The sequence below is a fragment of the Cynara cardunculus genome, assembly GCF_001531365.2.
Source record: "Cynara cardunculus var. scolymus isolate 2C chromosome LG 11, CcrdV1, whole genome shotgun sequence".
In the NCBI taxonomy this organism is placed as follows: domain Eukaryota; kingdom Viridiplantae; phylum Streptophyta; class Magnoliopsida; order Asterales; family Asteraceae; genus Cynara; species Cynara cardunculus.
The window spans coordinates 1168851-1185484 of record NC_037538.1 but is presented as its reverse complement, the minus strand read 5'-3'; the positions used below and the strand labels follow the sequence as shown (position 1 = coordinate 1185484).

At 33.8% G+C, this 16634-nt stretch overlaps 1 protein-coding gene and 1 non-coding gene across 3 annotated transcripts; both read left to right on the top strand.

Moving 5' to 3' along the window:
• Positions 1-6327: 6327 nt before the first annotated feature.
• Positions 6328-6399, top strand: TRNAG-UCC. Its single transcript has one exon. It is a non-coding gene; the product is annotated as a tRNA-Gly (tRNA).
• Positions 6400-8189: 1790 nt separating this feature from the next.
• LOC112521532 (F-box/kelch-repeat protein At3g06240-like) lies at positions 8190-14656 on the top strand. Of its 2 annotated transcripts, XM_025130445.1 has the most exons (3): positions 8190-8345; positions 8426-10641; positions 14358-14656. In XM_025130445.1, exons 2-3 carry the CDS (start codon positions 9598-9600, stop codon positions 14400-14402), a joined length of 1089 nt encoding a protein of 362 aa, XP_024986213.1. In that variant the 5' UTR covers positions 8190-8345; positions 8426-9597; the 3' UTR covers positions 14403-14656. The 2 variants fall into 2 exon arrangements, with proteins under 2 accessions (XP_024986213.1, XP_024986212.1); XM_025130444.1 differs by having other exon boundaries at positions 8190-10641.
• Positions 14657-16634: the final 1978 nt, after the last annotated feature.

Below are 16634 nucleotides of genomic sequence, written 5' to 3'. Positions count from 1 at the left end.
TAAGAGTAGTTGATCTCACTTACCGGGAAAGACTCTCGGTCATTGTCTTGCATGTACCGGGTAAGATTCTTAGTCATTGTCATACTCATTCGATAAGGTAATGCGACTTGGTAAACATTTATCCGGATAAACGTTTGGTAAACCACCCCTTATCCAATAATCGATATATATATATATATATATATATATATATATATATATATATATATATATATAAAATCAAACCAAAAGTTTACATATCGTAAATCTGTACCACAACGAATTTATATATATTGCTTTTGAAAACAATAGATTATTTACATAGGAAACAACAAATGCAGTTAATCCAAGGTTGGAGGAGGAATAGATTCTAAAAAACACTGATTGATGATGTATTATGAATCTGATTTTCACCGTATGAACCTAAATTTAACACATGTTTTGATTTTTAGCCATATTCTCATCGATCAAAAGTCATATTTTTAAAAGTCAATATTCTTTTGCGTAATATTTTGTTCGTTATTTTCTACATACGCAAACATTATCTTCTATAGTAATTACTGGTTTGGCTTTTTAATCGACGTGTCATTTCTTTACAAATATTCCAATATAAACAGAACAAGTTCAAAGTAAAACTGCAAATATTTGTCCTTATTTTTACTATTTTAAACGTTTAGTTTCTTGAAGTTTATGTTATTTGGGGGGATGTTTAAACATTTATATGACGATTGTTTTTTCCCAAAGATGTCAAGGAAACTAAAGGGGTGTTCGGTTATAGGTATTAGACAGTAATCAATATGAATGAAAATAAAAGAATCTGTTTGGTTTTATATAATACTAGAAGAGTACTCGCGCAATGCAGCAAAACACATCTCGATCTTAATGTTCTATTTTATTATTTGTCTCTATCGATGTTATAATACGATTTTATGTGTTTTTAATAAAGCAATAATGATTTTATTTTTGAATAAATATAAATTTGAAAAAAAAAATATATCAATGTTAATATCAAATCAACTATTTAAAAGTTCTCATTTTTTTATGTAATTTCTTTAATTTACGTTTTTTATTATAATTTAATTTAAGTTTAATAACGAAATAATTTATTTTTGGTTTAATAATATAACATTTTATAAATATAATAATTAAGTATTCTGTTAGAACTCAATGATTATCCTAATTATATTTTAGATTTTTTATATTTAAAATGAGATGCTTATCATGTATTTGATTAAGTTTATCTATAGTTAGTTACACGAATTCAGATATGGAGCTTTAATAAGTTGTATTTACGCACAATCTATTTGCAATCTTGAGTTTTAAGTAATATGCATTAATAAACATTACTTTACGCATAAAAAAGTGAGTTTTAAGAGTTTTTGTCAAATGTTTTATAATATAGTATAGATAATAGGCTCATTCCCCCATAAGCCCATATTTTAATTTTAGGTTAAACTGGTGGGAATGAAAATTCATTCCCATTTTCATTCGCTGTCATTTTCATTTTCATTTTCATTCATCGGACTGAACCCGACACCCCCTAAATGTGTGAATGAAAATTATGATTATAATCAAATCAAATTAACTCGGTAAATTCCGTATAAAGAAAGGGTGTAGACCCTGGCTTACAAAACATAAATTAAGAAATGATTCACACATGAAATGTTACATGACGGGTAAAGAGCAACATGAGGACATAGAATCAAAACGTTGAGTTTTTGTCAGTGGATTCGACATGTTATTACTAAGTTCTGGTAACGAAAAGTTATATTCTTGAAGAACAATATAACAATTCCAACTAACGAATAATATGAAATCCAGCACTAGACTTATACCCACTTTGAGAAATTTGAAACACAAACAAGTAGTTAGCTGATAAGATACGATTAAAGATATGTCAAAGACCTTCCAGCCTAGTGGTAAAGGCTTGGGCATGACATAGTCATGAACCCAAGTTCGAGCCCTGGGAGGGGAGTGTTGACGACATTTAAGTGGGGCCATGTTTAGCCTCCAAATTTGCCGGGGATTAGTCGGGCTTTGGCCCGGACACCCTTACAAAAAAAAAGATACGATTAAAGTTTTCAGATAACAGATATGCAGAACATTAAAATTACTATTTTCATGTGTAATCCACTCAAATCTTGCTACTAAAGCATATGCTCATGATACAACATCCAATAACAAATGGAGCAGATAATTTTTTTTTGAAGTATATAATATTTATATACGGCAAATGCAATAAATAAACTCATACACCCTTTCACTTTTGGTGAGGTTTGAACCCCTGACATCCTCCTATGAGGCCAAAGACTACGATACCGCTAGGCCAATAAGTGACAAATTGCATGAAAAAGTAACATATTTTGTCTTGATTACAATTTTGGGTAACATACTTATAGAACTTTCGTTTTAATACCTAAGATGTGAAGTTTCAAACATTCAAGTACCTGAATAACCGGTTCAAGCATTAATTGGTTACCAATATTGATATAGCGGGTGATGTGACATCCAATTCAAGATTATTTGCTGTCGTGACTAGTGAAACGGAATTTTCAAATTTCAAATTTATTTAAAATTTATTTATTGTATTAGAATTTATATATTATAACTATTTGTAAATTATATATTTCACATAAATACTTATAATATAAAAAATTCCAATAAAATAAACAAATTTACAACTAATTTAAATATAGAAAAAAAAATCCAAGTCATCGTCTAAATAATATTGAGTTGGATGTTGCATCAGCATGAGTAACCGATTAATGTTTAAAACGGTTACTTAAGTACTTAAATGTTTGAAACTTCACATCTTAGATACCAAAATAAATGTTTTGAAAGCACGTTACTCAAAATAGAAATCAAGACAAAATATGTTACATTTTCATGCAATTTGCCCTGAATTAATTGTTAATAAGTCATAAACATTGTTTTCTTTGTGCTGCAAAAACATAAATAAAATGACGCTTAAGAAAAATTAACTGCATTTTATGTGTCAAGTCTTTATTAACATGAATCTTGATCCTATAAAATAGTCGTTTCAACATCACATATCATGAGTCATTGTATATCGATCTTATTTGCTTCATGAAATCCTCAAAAGCTTAAGTGGTACAGATATGCAATAGCTTCGATTCCCAACGCAATGATCAGTCATTATCAGTTTAGTTGAATAATCTTTCACTGTATTTATTTAAGACCCAGATATTCATTGATGCATAATATTTATTCGGCCAAAACTGTGAATTTTTCATTCAAATTTGTAATTTTGTATTAAAAAAAGAGACGTGAAACCATTGTTTATTGAATTTAATAACTGAGATTAATTCATCTATTTTCATTACGGTACCACATTAGGATAAGTTCGTATGAACGACCATTGGTTAACACTTAACAATTGCAAAATGATTGTTCGGTTATGAAAAACAACATACGGCAAATGCAACAAATAAACTCACACACCCTCCTCATATTTGGTGATGTTTGAACCCTTGACTTCCTAAGAGGCCAATGACTACAATACCGCTAGGTCAAAGACCCTTTGGTAAAACAACAGTTTCTTCTCGTTCTGGTTTATCGCTCAGATGGAATACATTATTTGTCGTCCAAGCAACCAAGTTATCTGTTTTTTTGGAAAAATATAATGATATACAACAAAGTTTATATAATATTTTTAGTTCTTATGAGGCTTGAACCCTTAATTTTTAAAAAAATGAATTTTATTGACAAGTCATATACTGCTAAACCAATCATTTTTTTTGTAACAATGAAGTTGTGGATTACAAATATTTTACGACTGTTATCGTTTTTGTATTTTAAAGTTGGACAAATGATGTATAAATGGTTGTTTGTTTACTTCTTAATAGTTCCATTAAGAGACAACATCTGAATCGTTAAGAATTGAATCTTATTTGGCAAAAAAAAAGTATGTCTCTTAATTTCTAAAACCCTCTGAATGATTTTGTATATTGGGTCTCTCTTAACCATTAAGCACCCTAATTCCGTTGTAAATAATTACCAAACAGTTATATTTCATTTTGCACTAAATCATGAGAGTCTCTTAATCATTCTGACCACTTAATCATCATGCACCAAATCATTCAACAACCGCCAAACAACCCTGAAAAATTGCAATTAACTTTCAATTTCTTATATTTTTGTATACTTATATTTTGTAACTTTACATATTAATTTATTTTAATTTAATTTATGAGTCAAAAGTGTTTTTCTTTTAACTTGTATTAATTAATTGCAAAAATACATTGTTATGAAGGAAATAAGTGATTTAGAGGCCATTTACCAAATGCTTATTCGAGTAAGTGCTTACCAAATCACATTACATTATCGGATGAATATGATAAGGACCAATAATCTTATCCGATAAGAGTAAGACAAGGACCAAGAGTCTTACCTAGTAAGTGAGGGCAACGATTTTTACCACGATAAGTGCTTATCGGGTAAATTGTTGCATACAATGCCGTTTTGATTGATTAAAATTTTATCCGGTAAGTAAATGATAATATTAATTTTTGCTGATAAACACTTATCAAATAAGTATCTGGTAAACGGCCTCTTACTTCCCAATAATGGTCCAAAATGGAGCTTGGTGTTATTTGGTTATAACTGCAATTGCCAAATGCTATGAAATGGTTGATGGAAAATCACAGTCAGTGATGTTGATTTTGACATTGAAATAGATATTCTCTTCATAAATAAATATCCATGCCTTAATTTCTTTGCATTTTCTGCTGAATTTCGTGTACGTTTGTTTCATAAACACACTGAATCCCATGGTACCAGTTCCAACTCCGATATATCTTGATGTACCATGTTAGCTCTCATATTTCATTTAATGTAAAAGTATGAAAAAATACTACTGAAAAAATACTACTGCAAGTGTTGACAGAAGAGTTCAGTTAAGATTAATCTAAAAGTGAAGATCTCTTTATACTGTTTTCACCGTAACTTCTATTCTCACCGAAACCCGTCTTTACCGATATATAGGAATTGTGTGTGGTAAATTAAGGGTTAAAAAGAAACAATAAAATTTTATACATAATAGAAAATATAAATGACCAAACTATCCAACGAGTCTTTTTTGTCGTTTCCTTCTTAAGAGGTCAGAGGTTCAAACCTCACATATTGTAAGGAGGGTGTGTGAATTTATTTGTTCTATTTGTCGTATATAAATATTATATACTTAAGCGGATACTACTTCAATCTTAAAATAGTGTTGTTTATTCTACAACTGCTGATGATACCAGACTTTTTTTATCCTCATTTCTTGTCGCCTTTTTTCGTGGTATGGCTACATGTTCGTCTCTGTATACGTATTTCTACAACGTAGACCTTGTGTCCATGTGATTTGGTTGCCCAACATTCAATCCGCCAAACCATAGCACGACATACCGTCATTCCATAAAACTTGAACTTTTATCTTTAACGGGACATGTCAACTACACAAAGTTTGTCTCCGGTTTCTATGACGAACATCCGTTAAAAGCTCTCGTTTTTATGTGAAACTGATGCCAAACGACACAAATCATTCTTGATCTGGAAATTCCGACCTAATTGTGCAGTATTTGAAGATGTTAATCGTTACAACACGTCCGTCCGTTTAGGTATGACGGAATAATGTTTATGTATATTTCAATGTGAAATGCTTCCCTGTAACTTTTGTTTTATATGTAATGAATTGGAAAAACGTGTCATGACTGTAACAAAACTGATTACTAAATATAGAAATAAAATCACCCATTTACCATTTTTTCGTATCATTTTATATATTTTTACTCAAATAACAAAAAAATGTCAAATATATACTCTAAAGAAACTATTATTATTACAACTTTAAATAGTAGAAACATATTTAAAAACTATCAAAAGTTTATCTGTTAGGAGCTTAATAAGTTTAGCGAGCCACGATTTAGTTGGTCAGCTATACATCACTATCTGGCAGTGGTTTAATGATGTAGAAAGTGACTAATTCAATAAGATTCTAAGGAATAGTTTTATGCAAAAAATCAAGGTTTTTCCAACTTTGCTCTCTAAATTAAAAAAAAACACGCTACTTTCATTAATAAAATAACCATCTCAAACAAAAATCTTTTCAGTCTAGACAAACAGATTAATCCATACAAACTAAATTATCGATATAAGACTTAATGAAAAACCAAACGAGAACCGCAAATATTATATGATCACTTATAAAACGCATATATGAACAATCCCATAACATATGATCACAAAGAATCTTCTGGAAACTTCCCCATTTCTACAAATCTTCTTGCTTTTTTTTTTATTCGTAATTGATTTATCAAGAATCTTAAAAAGAATCTGATGTGAATTGCGTTTGTAGTCCAACGGTTAGGATAATTGCCTTCCAAGCAATAGACCCGGGTTCGACTCCCGGCAAACGCATTTTTGTTTGCTTCAATTTTTTTGGGTTATGATTCTAAATTTGTTCTTATACAAATTGGGGGATGTTTCCGTTTTCCGACGGTGATTCCGGTGTCCAGAGCCTTCGTCGCGACGGTTGAGTACTTTCAAAACCTTGAACTTTCAACTGTACATGATCCAAATCATTTTGAGGATTGAAATTTGCGAACCACATTCATGTTGATGTTGGTTTCATCTTGGTGAAGAGATTGAGGCGTTTGATTATATGTTTAGTTAGTTATTAACTGCCCACCAGGTGATCGACGAAAATCTGCACTTATTTACTTTCCATAATTTTCTAAATTGTGCTTGATATTGTTCGGTTATAACTGCATTAGTCGACTGCCCATGAACTGTATGATGAAAAGTCACACTCATGGCTATTGATTTTGGTACTGGTATAGATAAATCTCTGTAGGAAGAAGAATCCATGTGGGTTATTCGTAAGTTGTTCATATTTTTGGTTGTTTGCTTTCCTCTGAAATTTGCGAACACATTTCATGTTGATGTTGTTTTCATCTGGGTGAAGACATGGAGGCGTTTTTGTTATATGTGTAGTTAGTTATTAATTGCCCACCAAGTGCTTGATGAAAATTTGCACTATTTCGGGGTTAGTTTATTTACCTCTTAATAGTTTCCTTAAGAGGGAGGTGAATCATGTTTGGAGAAAAAAAATCTGCCTCTTAATGGTTCTAAAGTTTCTGAATGATTTTGTATCCTGTGTTTCTCTTAACCATTAAGCATCCTAATTTCACTGTAAACAATTACCAAACCATTATATTTCATTTTGCATTATATCATGATAGCCTCTTAATCATTCTGACCACTTAATCGATCTCCACCAAACCATTCAGAAACTGCCAAACAACCCCTTACTTCCCATAATCTTCTACATTCTGCTTGATTTTGTTCGGTTATAACTGCAATAAGTCGTCTGCCCATGAACTGTTTGATGAAAAGTCACGCTCATGGCTATTGATTTTGACACTGGTATAGACTAATATCTCTGTAAGAAGAAGAATCCATGTGGGTTATTCTTAAGTTGTTTATATTTTTGGTTGTTTGCTTTCTTCTGTTTGATGTATGGCATCTTGATGTACCACAAATCAGACTGAATCCCCTGTGTTTCCAACTCCTATTATGCACTTCCATACCATGAAAAAATCTTTTGTAGATTAAAAAAAAAAAAACAAATTGTTACTCTAGTGAAAAAGGTAAAATTGTTCACCAAACCTTTTCTTAATTATCTGAGATATTTAGGTATATAACCTAAAGTGAGACTTTAATTAAATCCATAATACACTTCCTCTGAACCCAAGCTAATTTGAGATTAAAACCTTATCTAGACTCTAGTCTCTAGTCTCATTACCCAAACACTATATTAAGAATCAAAAGAACATGCTAAATAATCAGGAACAGTTGAGTCATTTAGCTAACATATATATTACAAGTGATGAGTTCTTTTTGAAAACTTGTGATGGTCATCTTGTTTTTACAGTCAATATCTTCTTATGCTTGTCATCCTAGTGGTTTTTCTATGGCTCTTTTATGATTCCATATGAAAGTAAAATATTATGCCTTTTGATCTTTTCCGCTACTCTTATGATGGCTTGCTTGTTCTGTGATAGTTTCATCATCATCGTGCTTAGTTGTTTGGTATCATTCAGAAGACTTGTTTAATTTACATGGAGAACAACTTCATCCGAAAATGGTATAAATGTAAACCTTTTTTGTTTTCACTTTTCGCAGGCACTAAATTTATGACAAGTTGACGAATGGGGCATGAAATGGGCACTATCCCTAACCCCAAGATTCATCTTGAGTTGGTTTTTCTTCCTTAAACCCTTTTTGTGGAAGTTGATGCTCCTAACATATTTGGAAGTCACAAAACATACATCTTACTGTTACCTTATCCATCAAACTAGTTGGTGATCCATCACTATATCAACATGTGGTGAATGATAACAATATTCTATTTCTACAGTTGCTGACAAGTTCCCCCTTCCAGGATTAACACACTATCTCCTGACTTAGATCCTTGATGAATGTTGTTCCTACCTATCCCCATCAGAGCCCCATCACTACTTCTTTGATCCTCTCAGTTTTCATTGTATATAAGACCATTTGATGCATTAAAAACCAGTCTTCCAACTCTCTTTGGAGCTCTAGCCAAATGAAGAATCGAAACCTTAATTTTGCTGTGTCTCCATACTCCAGACATTTCATATGTTCTCTTCTCAGTTCTCATAACAAGCTTCTGTCAAAGTCGGCAGATCTTTGCCTCATATTTAGAACAAGTGAAGACATATGCTTCTGAGGCACTGAAGCATGCTTTATGCGAGTTTAAAGGGCCAGATAGACTGGGTCCTTCTAGTGGAAAGCTATGATGACAACATTACCTTTAAAGAGGCGAATCATCCATAGTAAAGATGATAGTGGACTTGTTAAGGAAAGCACAACAGAATTTCTTCTAAAAGAAGGCATGTCATGAACACTGATTTCAATTATCGTAGCAAAGTAATTATCGAAGTTAATGATGATCTTGATGGCATTGATGATCTTATGGGTATTGATTTGTTTCAGTCTGAGATTCCAGTTTGGAGAACAATGATGATGAAGAAGCTACAGGAAGGGAAGGGAAGGGAAGTGTTTGTCTGCCAAAGCTATTTCTGGATTTCCAAACTCAGGACAGTCGGTAATTTAGAACCTTGGTGATGATGCTGGCCGTTTTGAAAGTATTCTTCGGTTTTCGCCTTTTTCGGATATCCAGAAATAGTTATAGAGAAATTGCTTGCATTATTGGTTTGTTGCTGAAATGCACAATTACTAGGTGAGAAACCAAAGTACTATTGCTCATGGGTCAAAGAAGTTCAGGGATTCCAGGGCAAATCCCGCCTTTGTAATTGGCACTCTAATTTAGGATGTAACATAAGCATATTTAGCAGGTTCGTAAAATCACCACAGTAAAGAAAATCTCGGTAATACGAGTAGGATATGTAATACATAGGGAAATCTCTCTATCCGGTAAATTTTCATGGTAATTATTTTGGGATCATGTCTTGTATTTGTATGAGTGCTGATTACTAGATCCCTAATAAATATACCATAGAAAGAAACGTCTCACCATCGTGCGCACCCCTCTCTCTCTTTCCGTTCCGGGCTGCTGGTTCTAGGGTTTCAATGGGTGAGCTTCTCCCTGAAATCCTTGAACAGATACTGGTTAGATTGGATGTGAGGGATATAATCCGATGCAAGAGCGTGTGTAAGGCATGGGAATCTTTCATCTCCGACCCTGATTTTGTTAAAGCGCACCTGAAGCATAGTTACAACAATGATCGCAACGATAATGAAATTGGAGAACGGAGGATCGTTATGGCTAGGTATCCCTATCGCTATAGGGTACGTCAATATGAAGTTGATGACAGGTTCTTCGACTATCATTACTGTCATCTTATTGGTTCTTCCAATGGACTGGTATGCATCTCTATTTTGAATACTGAAATTTTACTAGCCAATCCCTCGATTAGAGAGGTGAAAAAACTGCAAAGGCCCCAAATTCCTCACGTTGGGTCATTATGTTGGGGTTTTGGCTATGATTCATCCGTAGATGATTACAAGGTCATATTAGGGTTCAGGAAAGGTGATGATCTGACCTGTTTTCATGTGTTAACATTGAAATCGAATGAGTGGAAAGTTATTGGAGAAGTGAACTATACCTTTGTTAGTAGGATCGGTATCTTATGCAATGGGGCACTTCACTGGATTATGAAAGGTGGTTCACCTCAAGATGACAGGAAAGTGATTCTTTCTTTTCATATATCTAAAGAGGAATTTATAGAAATCCCACAACCAGATGATGCAAGATTTGAATCTCTTATTGCTGGCCATTTGGCTCTGCGTTTGGGGACTATTGATGAATGTCTATGCATATTTCTCCGTTCATTGCTTCCTCATAACATATGGATAATGAAGAAGTACAATGTAAAGCAGTCTTGGGAAATGGTCGACCATGATTGCGAGATAAAGAATGAAGCTGCACACTGCATGAAAGAGCTGAAGCATTACATTCCACACAAGAGGCCCTTATGTCACAAAACGTGGTTTTGCAAGACCCGGGATTTTATTGGTGCCCCTATATTTGTGCAGAGCCTTGTATCTCCCCATGTTAACAGGAGACCGAAGAGAAAGAGGCTGGTTATGACTAGCACGAGGAGTCGTCGTAGGGTAAGTTCTAATATGATGTCATTTCATTTTCCTTTCTTTTGTCACATGGTATAGACTATTTAGGTACCTCTTTCTTCTTACAAGTGTTTATGATTTATATCCTTGGTAAATTTGTGTTGGTATTGATGTCATTGGCATGCATGTATATATTCATGTTATACTTCCTCTTTTCTTTTATTTTCTTTTGTAACAGATGATTTCTTCACACATACATCATAATCATATGCATATTGTACATTTATCTTATTTGAGCTAGTTCTTTCCCTATTCTATTTGTATGTAGTGTGATCATGCCATCGGTAGGTGGAAAGGTGTATATACTCCCTCCGTCCCAAAATAAACACAATTGAAATGACACAATTTTAGGCATGAATAATTATTACACTTTTTTGTTAACAAATGACATCTTTACCCTTATTCTATTTCTCTTTCTTGACAACTCTTAATTAATTGTGAATTAATTAAGGCTAAATTTGAAAATTTGGTTATTTACTTTTGAAAGTGGACACTTATTTTGAGACAAACATAAATAGAATGTGGACACTTATTTTCGGGCAAACATAAATAGAAATATGGACACTTATTTTGGGATGGTGGGAATATATATAGGGTTAGGTTCCGGTGAGAAGGAGAGTTAAAAGTGAGAAGCGTAAGAAGGGATCTCTACCCTTAGATGCACATTCGGATGAGATGCACCAATATGAGATGCACCAAGATGCATCGAATCAATCCTCGTATCAAGCGCGATTCATGGGTGGGTTTGAGATTAAAGATGATCAAGGCCCAGATCCCTTCTTATGCTTCTCACCTTAAGTCTACTTCTCACATGCCTTCGTTTCTCTCTCTCTCTCTCTCTCTATATATATATATATATATATATATATATATATATATATAAAGTGAGGTTCAGGGGAAAACCCCCCCAAAGAAAATGAAAAACTGACGCACCCCTTAATAACCGTTCATCTGTACAGTATCCACATGTGCATACTAGGAAATTACTTGTATGCACATGTTCATGTGTTACAGATGAATGATTAATAGGGTGTTCCTCAAATTTTCATATTTTTACGGTTTCCCCTGAACCTGACCCTATATATATAGTTATTTTCATAACTGAATGTGAAACTGCTATTTCATGGTTAAGAGTCATGCTCTGTTATTATGTCTACTGTATGTTCTATTTCTTTACTTACCAGTCTTGTGATTGCAACCTAGTGAAGATTAACTCTTCAACATCTTTCAATCCTATCGAACATTATCTCGAGTGTAAGAATATGTGAACCCCATACTCTCCAAAAGAGCCCTTGATGAGAGAATGGAGGTTCCAACGTATATTAAAGAGAAAAGGTCAAAGTCTAGTTGGCATGGGACTTTAACACACCCCTTCCAACAAAGACTAGACAAGCACATATTGTCCCAGAGTGTTGAGAGGGGCTAGATAGGTGTGGGGGCTAGACGAGTACAAATTTCCCTAGAGTGTCTAGTCTTTAAAGTGGTATATATTGGCTCTGTTACGATGTGAGAATATGTGAACTCAATTAGATTACACTCTAAAAGAGCCCTTGAGTAGAGAATGGTCTAAGAGGTTATTTGGTTGGTTTTTCATCAAGTCCTGTATGGATATAGTTGTCTGTGTGGATTAATCTGTCTATATACATTGAAAGGTTTTGTTTATGAGGGCTTTTTCATAAATGAAAGAAATGTGCTCTTTTAATTGGGAGGGGCAGGTTTGGAAAAAAGTTGGCTTTCTGCATAAAGCTCCCTTCTAGAAGCTTATTGAATAAGCCACTTTATATATCATTAAGCCACTACCAAACAGTGATCTATAGCTAACCGAATAAGCTGTGAGTCCCATTAAGCTCATTAAGCTGCTAACAGGCTCTAAGTCTAGCTGATGTGGAATTATAACATTAAGGTTCAAGAATATTATAGATTGATCTGAAGTTCAATATCATTGTCGTTAAACTGTGACAATGAAGCTAGATACAAGAGAATATCTTATTAGTCTATATGCTATTCTCATCTTCTGCAAATGATGATCGTTTTTCTTTGTTTGATTAGACTGATATGTGACACACAAATTAAAGCACTTAATCCTAATGATCATTTGACGATCATCATAGACACAATTTTCCCTTAAATATATAGATTGTAGAAGTGGAATTTGTGATTAATAGTTCTGTTTGTAGAAAGCTTTATCCAATGTATGGCAGCCTTATTTGAAGCGTGTTGCTTATATGATGATAAGCCTGTGAAAACACAGCATGAAGAGCCGGGTAAAGTCCTCTGTGTTAGTTGGAACATAGGTTTGTCCATGGTAGTGGATTTAAAGCTCCTTAGTTGTCGATATTGCTAGTGTTTTTTACTCTATTCACCTTGCTGGTAACTAAGGGATCGTTTACCAAATGCTTACCGGGGAAGTGCTTAGTGGCAAGAGTCACCACCATTTCTTACCTTGTCGGGTAACATTTTCGACCATCAAAATGGAATGTGTGTAAGCTTCTCTTTGGGGCTGTTTGGTTGGTTTTTCATTGAATCTTGTATGGATAAAATTTCTGTGTGGTTTAATCTGTTTGTATAGATAGGGAAGGTCTTTATTTGGGAGGGTTTTCTCATAGATGGAAGAAACGTCTTTTTAAATTGGAAGAGCCAGGCTTGGAAAAAAACTTGGCTTTCTGCATAATGCTCCCCCTAGAAGCTTGCTGAATAAGTCACTTTCTATATCATTAAGCCACTACCAAACAATCATGCATAGCTGACCGAATAAGTGTGAGTCCCATTAAGCTGCTAACAAACATGCCCTTACACGTTAAGTGCTAACCAGGTAAGAGTGTTCTTCCTCACCGGGTAAAAACCTTGGTTTTTACCCTACCTCTTACCGGGTAAGATTCTTGGTTTTTGCCATGCTCACTCAGGCAAGGTAAGTGACCCGGTAAGCGTTTGCTAAACAGCTCCTAAAGGTGGGTTTTGAGTTCTAGCTTCTGTAGTTCACTACCTTCTTAATTTTCAGTATTTGGGTGATGGTAACTTCTGGTTACTATTCATAAATGAATAGGCCATGATTTCTTTAAAAAGAAGCTTCACCGTGAATACATAACTTTTGTTGTGTTTTTAAGCTCTCTCTTTTAAGGTCACTCTACAGAACAAAAACTTCTTGTTTTATGTTTGACGCGATTATTAGGGGCTGTTTGGTTGGCTGTATGAGTGGATTAATCTGTCTGTATAGATTGAGAAGGCTTTTGTTTATTCATAGATGGAAGGAGCGTGCTTTTTAATTGAGAGGGGCAGGTTTGGAAAAACTTGGCATTCTGCATAAAGCTCCCCCCCTAGAAGCTTACTAAATAAGCTCTCTATAACATTAAGTCACTACTAAACAGTCATGTATAGCCCACCAAATAAGTTGTCTCTTTAAGCTCATTAAGCCGCTAACCAACAGGCCCTAACTAGGACAGGAATAAACTTCTTTTTTGTCCCACCAAAGTAGGTCGGATAAAAATCAAGGAGACGAGACAAGATAGGTAAATTACTAAACTACCCATGTTAAATTAGAATCTCAAGACCTTTCACAATTCTTTGACCTGCCTACCTCACTCTTGTCGTCGAGTTTGGTCCGGTCCAATATTGTCTGCGTACCAAACGAACCCTTGGTCTATTCCTTCTTCACGTCTATTAAAATATTGCACATCTACTCACTTCTGATTTTGATTTCTCAGTTCGGGGGAGATCCTTCAGTTCCTGGACCGGTTGCTAGAGTTTGATGCTGTTGAAGCAGTAAAGATGACATGGCAGGGCATTGCTGATGAACTTTGCTTATTTTTAAGACCTTTCTTTAAAGATCCATGCTTTTGTTAGAGACCTGTCTTCCTATCGTTTTTAATAATTCGTGCTTGATGGTTCTGAATAACTCGTGTTTGATGGCTTTGAATCTCTTGTGTTTGATGGATTTCATAACTAGCGTGTTTGTAAACGTGTTTTAAACGTTACTTGGTTGCAATTTATCGTGGTTTTATGGTGTTAATATTGCTTTAGATATCGTAACTTTAGTTTTAACCATCTTGTGTTCAGATTCAGCAAATGTTGAAATCTTGGTGATCTTCATGTCCCAGGTATGTCAAACTAAATCTATACTTAGTTGTTTGAGCATCTCGAACAGATTCTCCAAAGCAGAAAAAAATAGAAAATCTGGAGTTTTTGTCATGTTTTTTTCCGGCTCTCATAGATTCTCTAAAAGTTTCTCCAAAACTATAGAAATTAGAATTCTCCAAATTTTGGAGAACTCTCCAAAATTTGTTATGAGGAGGGGAAAATGTATTTTAAAGTTGAATGTATAGAGAGTTAGGTTTATACGAGAACAATAACCAAATAAAAGAATAAGAAAACGGTCGAATCACATGTGATTTTACACTAGAATCAAATGCGACTTTAGATTAGAATCACATGTGATTTTACACTAGAATCACATGTGATTTTACACTAGAATCACTAGAAAATCACATGTGATTACGCGACCCACGTGGCCGCACGCCCTTGTGTTGATGTTAGTGTAAAATCACATGTGAATATGTGATTTTGCCTGCGATTTGACTTTTACGTATCCTTTTATCTGGTTATATATACATATATATAATTTATTTGAAAGTTTTTGTGGTATTAAATGCATTGAATATTTTGATAATATAGTTAATGGAAATCTATAAAATGGAGAAACTGAGAAATTATTGGAGTTGGATGTAATTTTATTTTTGAAGGTGTATGATGAATCTGCTTGAAATGCCCTAACCATCTTACTTCTTGGCTTGGGGGATGAATCAAAAGAACTTCTTTATATGCAATATCTTGTTATTATTAGTAGTTTGTAAGGTAGTGTTTGATATGCAAACAAGATCATACTAGACAAGACAAGTTATATGTTTCATGTTCGGTATGACCAGGATTGGACAAAATTCTGTCCCATGTTGCATCCGACCAACGTGGGACAATGAGTTTCATCACAATTTAGGTGTGATAATCGATTGGTTCGGCTAGGGTTAGATCTATTCCTTGATTTGGGTGTGATAATCATGTGATCATGCAACAAGGTATCAACTACGAATCGAGTTTTACATGAGATGGTTCATATTTGGGTTCGACAACATTAGGTGTAATAATCATGTGATAATGCAACCGGTTATACGATTCGAATAGGAGGTTATTTTCTTGAAAATAATCCTACGCTTGAGCTCAAGTCGAGCTTCAATAATATTTTCAAAATACTGCTTGAGCTCAAATTCGATGCTCATTTAACCAAATTTGGGTTACCTGAATTTTCAAACTTCATATGTTTGTTTACAGGCTTCAACTCTTGGTCGATAAACTCGATCTCAATTGGATCGTCTAAAACCTCGAAAAAGTTTGTTTATGTAGCACACATTTATAAAAGCAATTGTTCTTATTAGAACCTATTTTTTGTACTTTCTCAAGGTAATTTTTTTTTTTTATAAGAACTCCGTTTGTCGGAGATGTCGGAAGAACCTCTCTTGTTGGAGATACTATTTGATTTTTAAAAAATGACAAATTGCATAAAAAAGTAACGTACTTTAACTTGATTCATATTTTGAGTAATGTACTTTTAAAACTTTCGTTTTGTTACCTAAGATGTAAAGTTTTAAACAATTAAGTACTCGGGTAACCGGTTGAAACATTAACCGGTTAAACATGTTGAACAATTAACCGGTTAGATTAAGATATCAATGTTAGCAAATAATACCGAGTTGGTTACCACATCACTCGCTGCATCAGTATAGTAACCATTAGTGTTTTAACTGGTTACTTGGGTATTTAAATGTTTAAAAATTTATATTTTAGATACCAAAATGAATTTTTTAAAAGTACATTACTTAAAATAGGAAACAGGTTATTTTTTTATGTAATTTTTCCCTAAGATATGATTGTACAGCTTCTTGCCAAGTGCGTAAGTATTATGTAAAGAACACTACAAAAATGGACATATT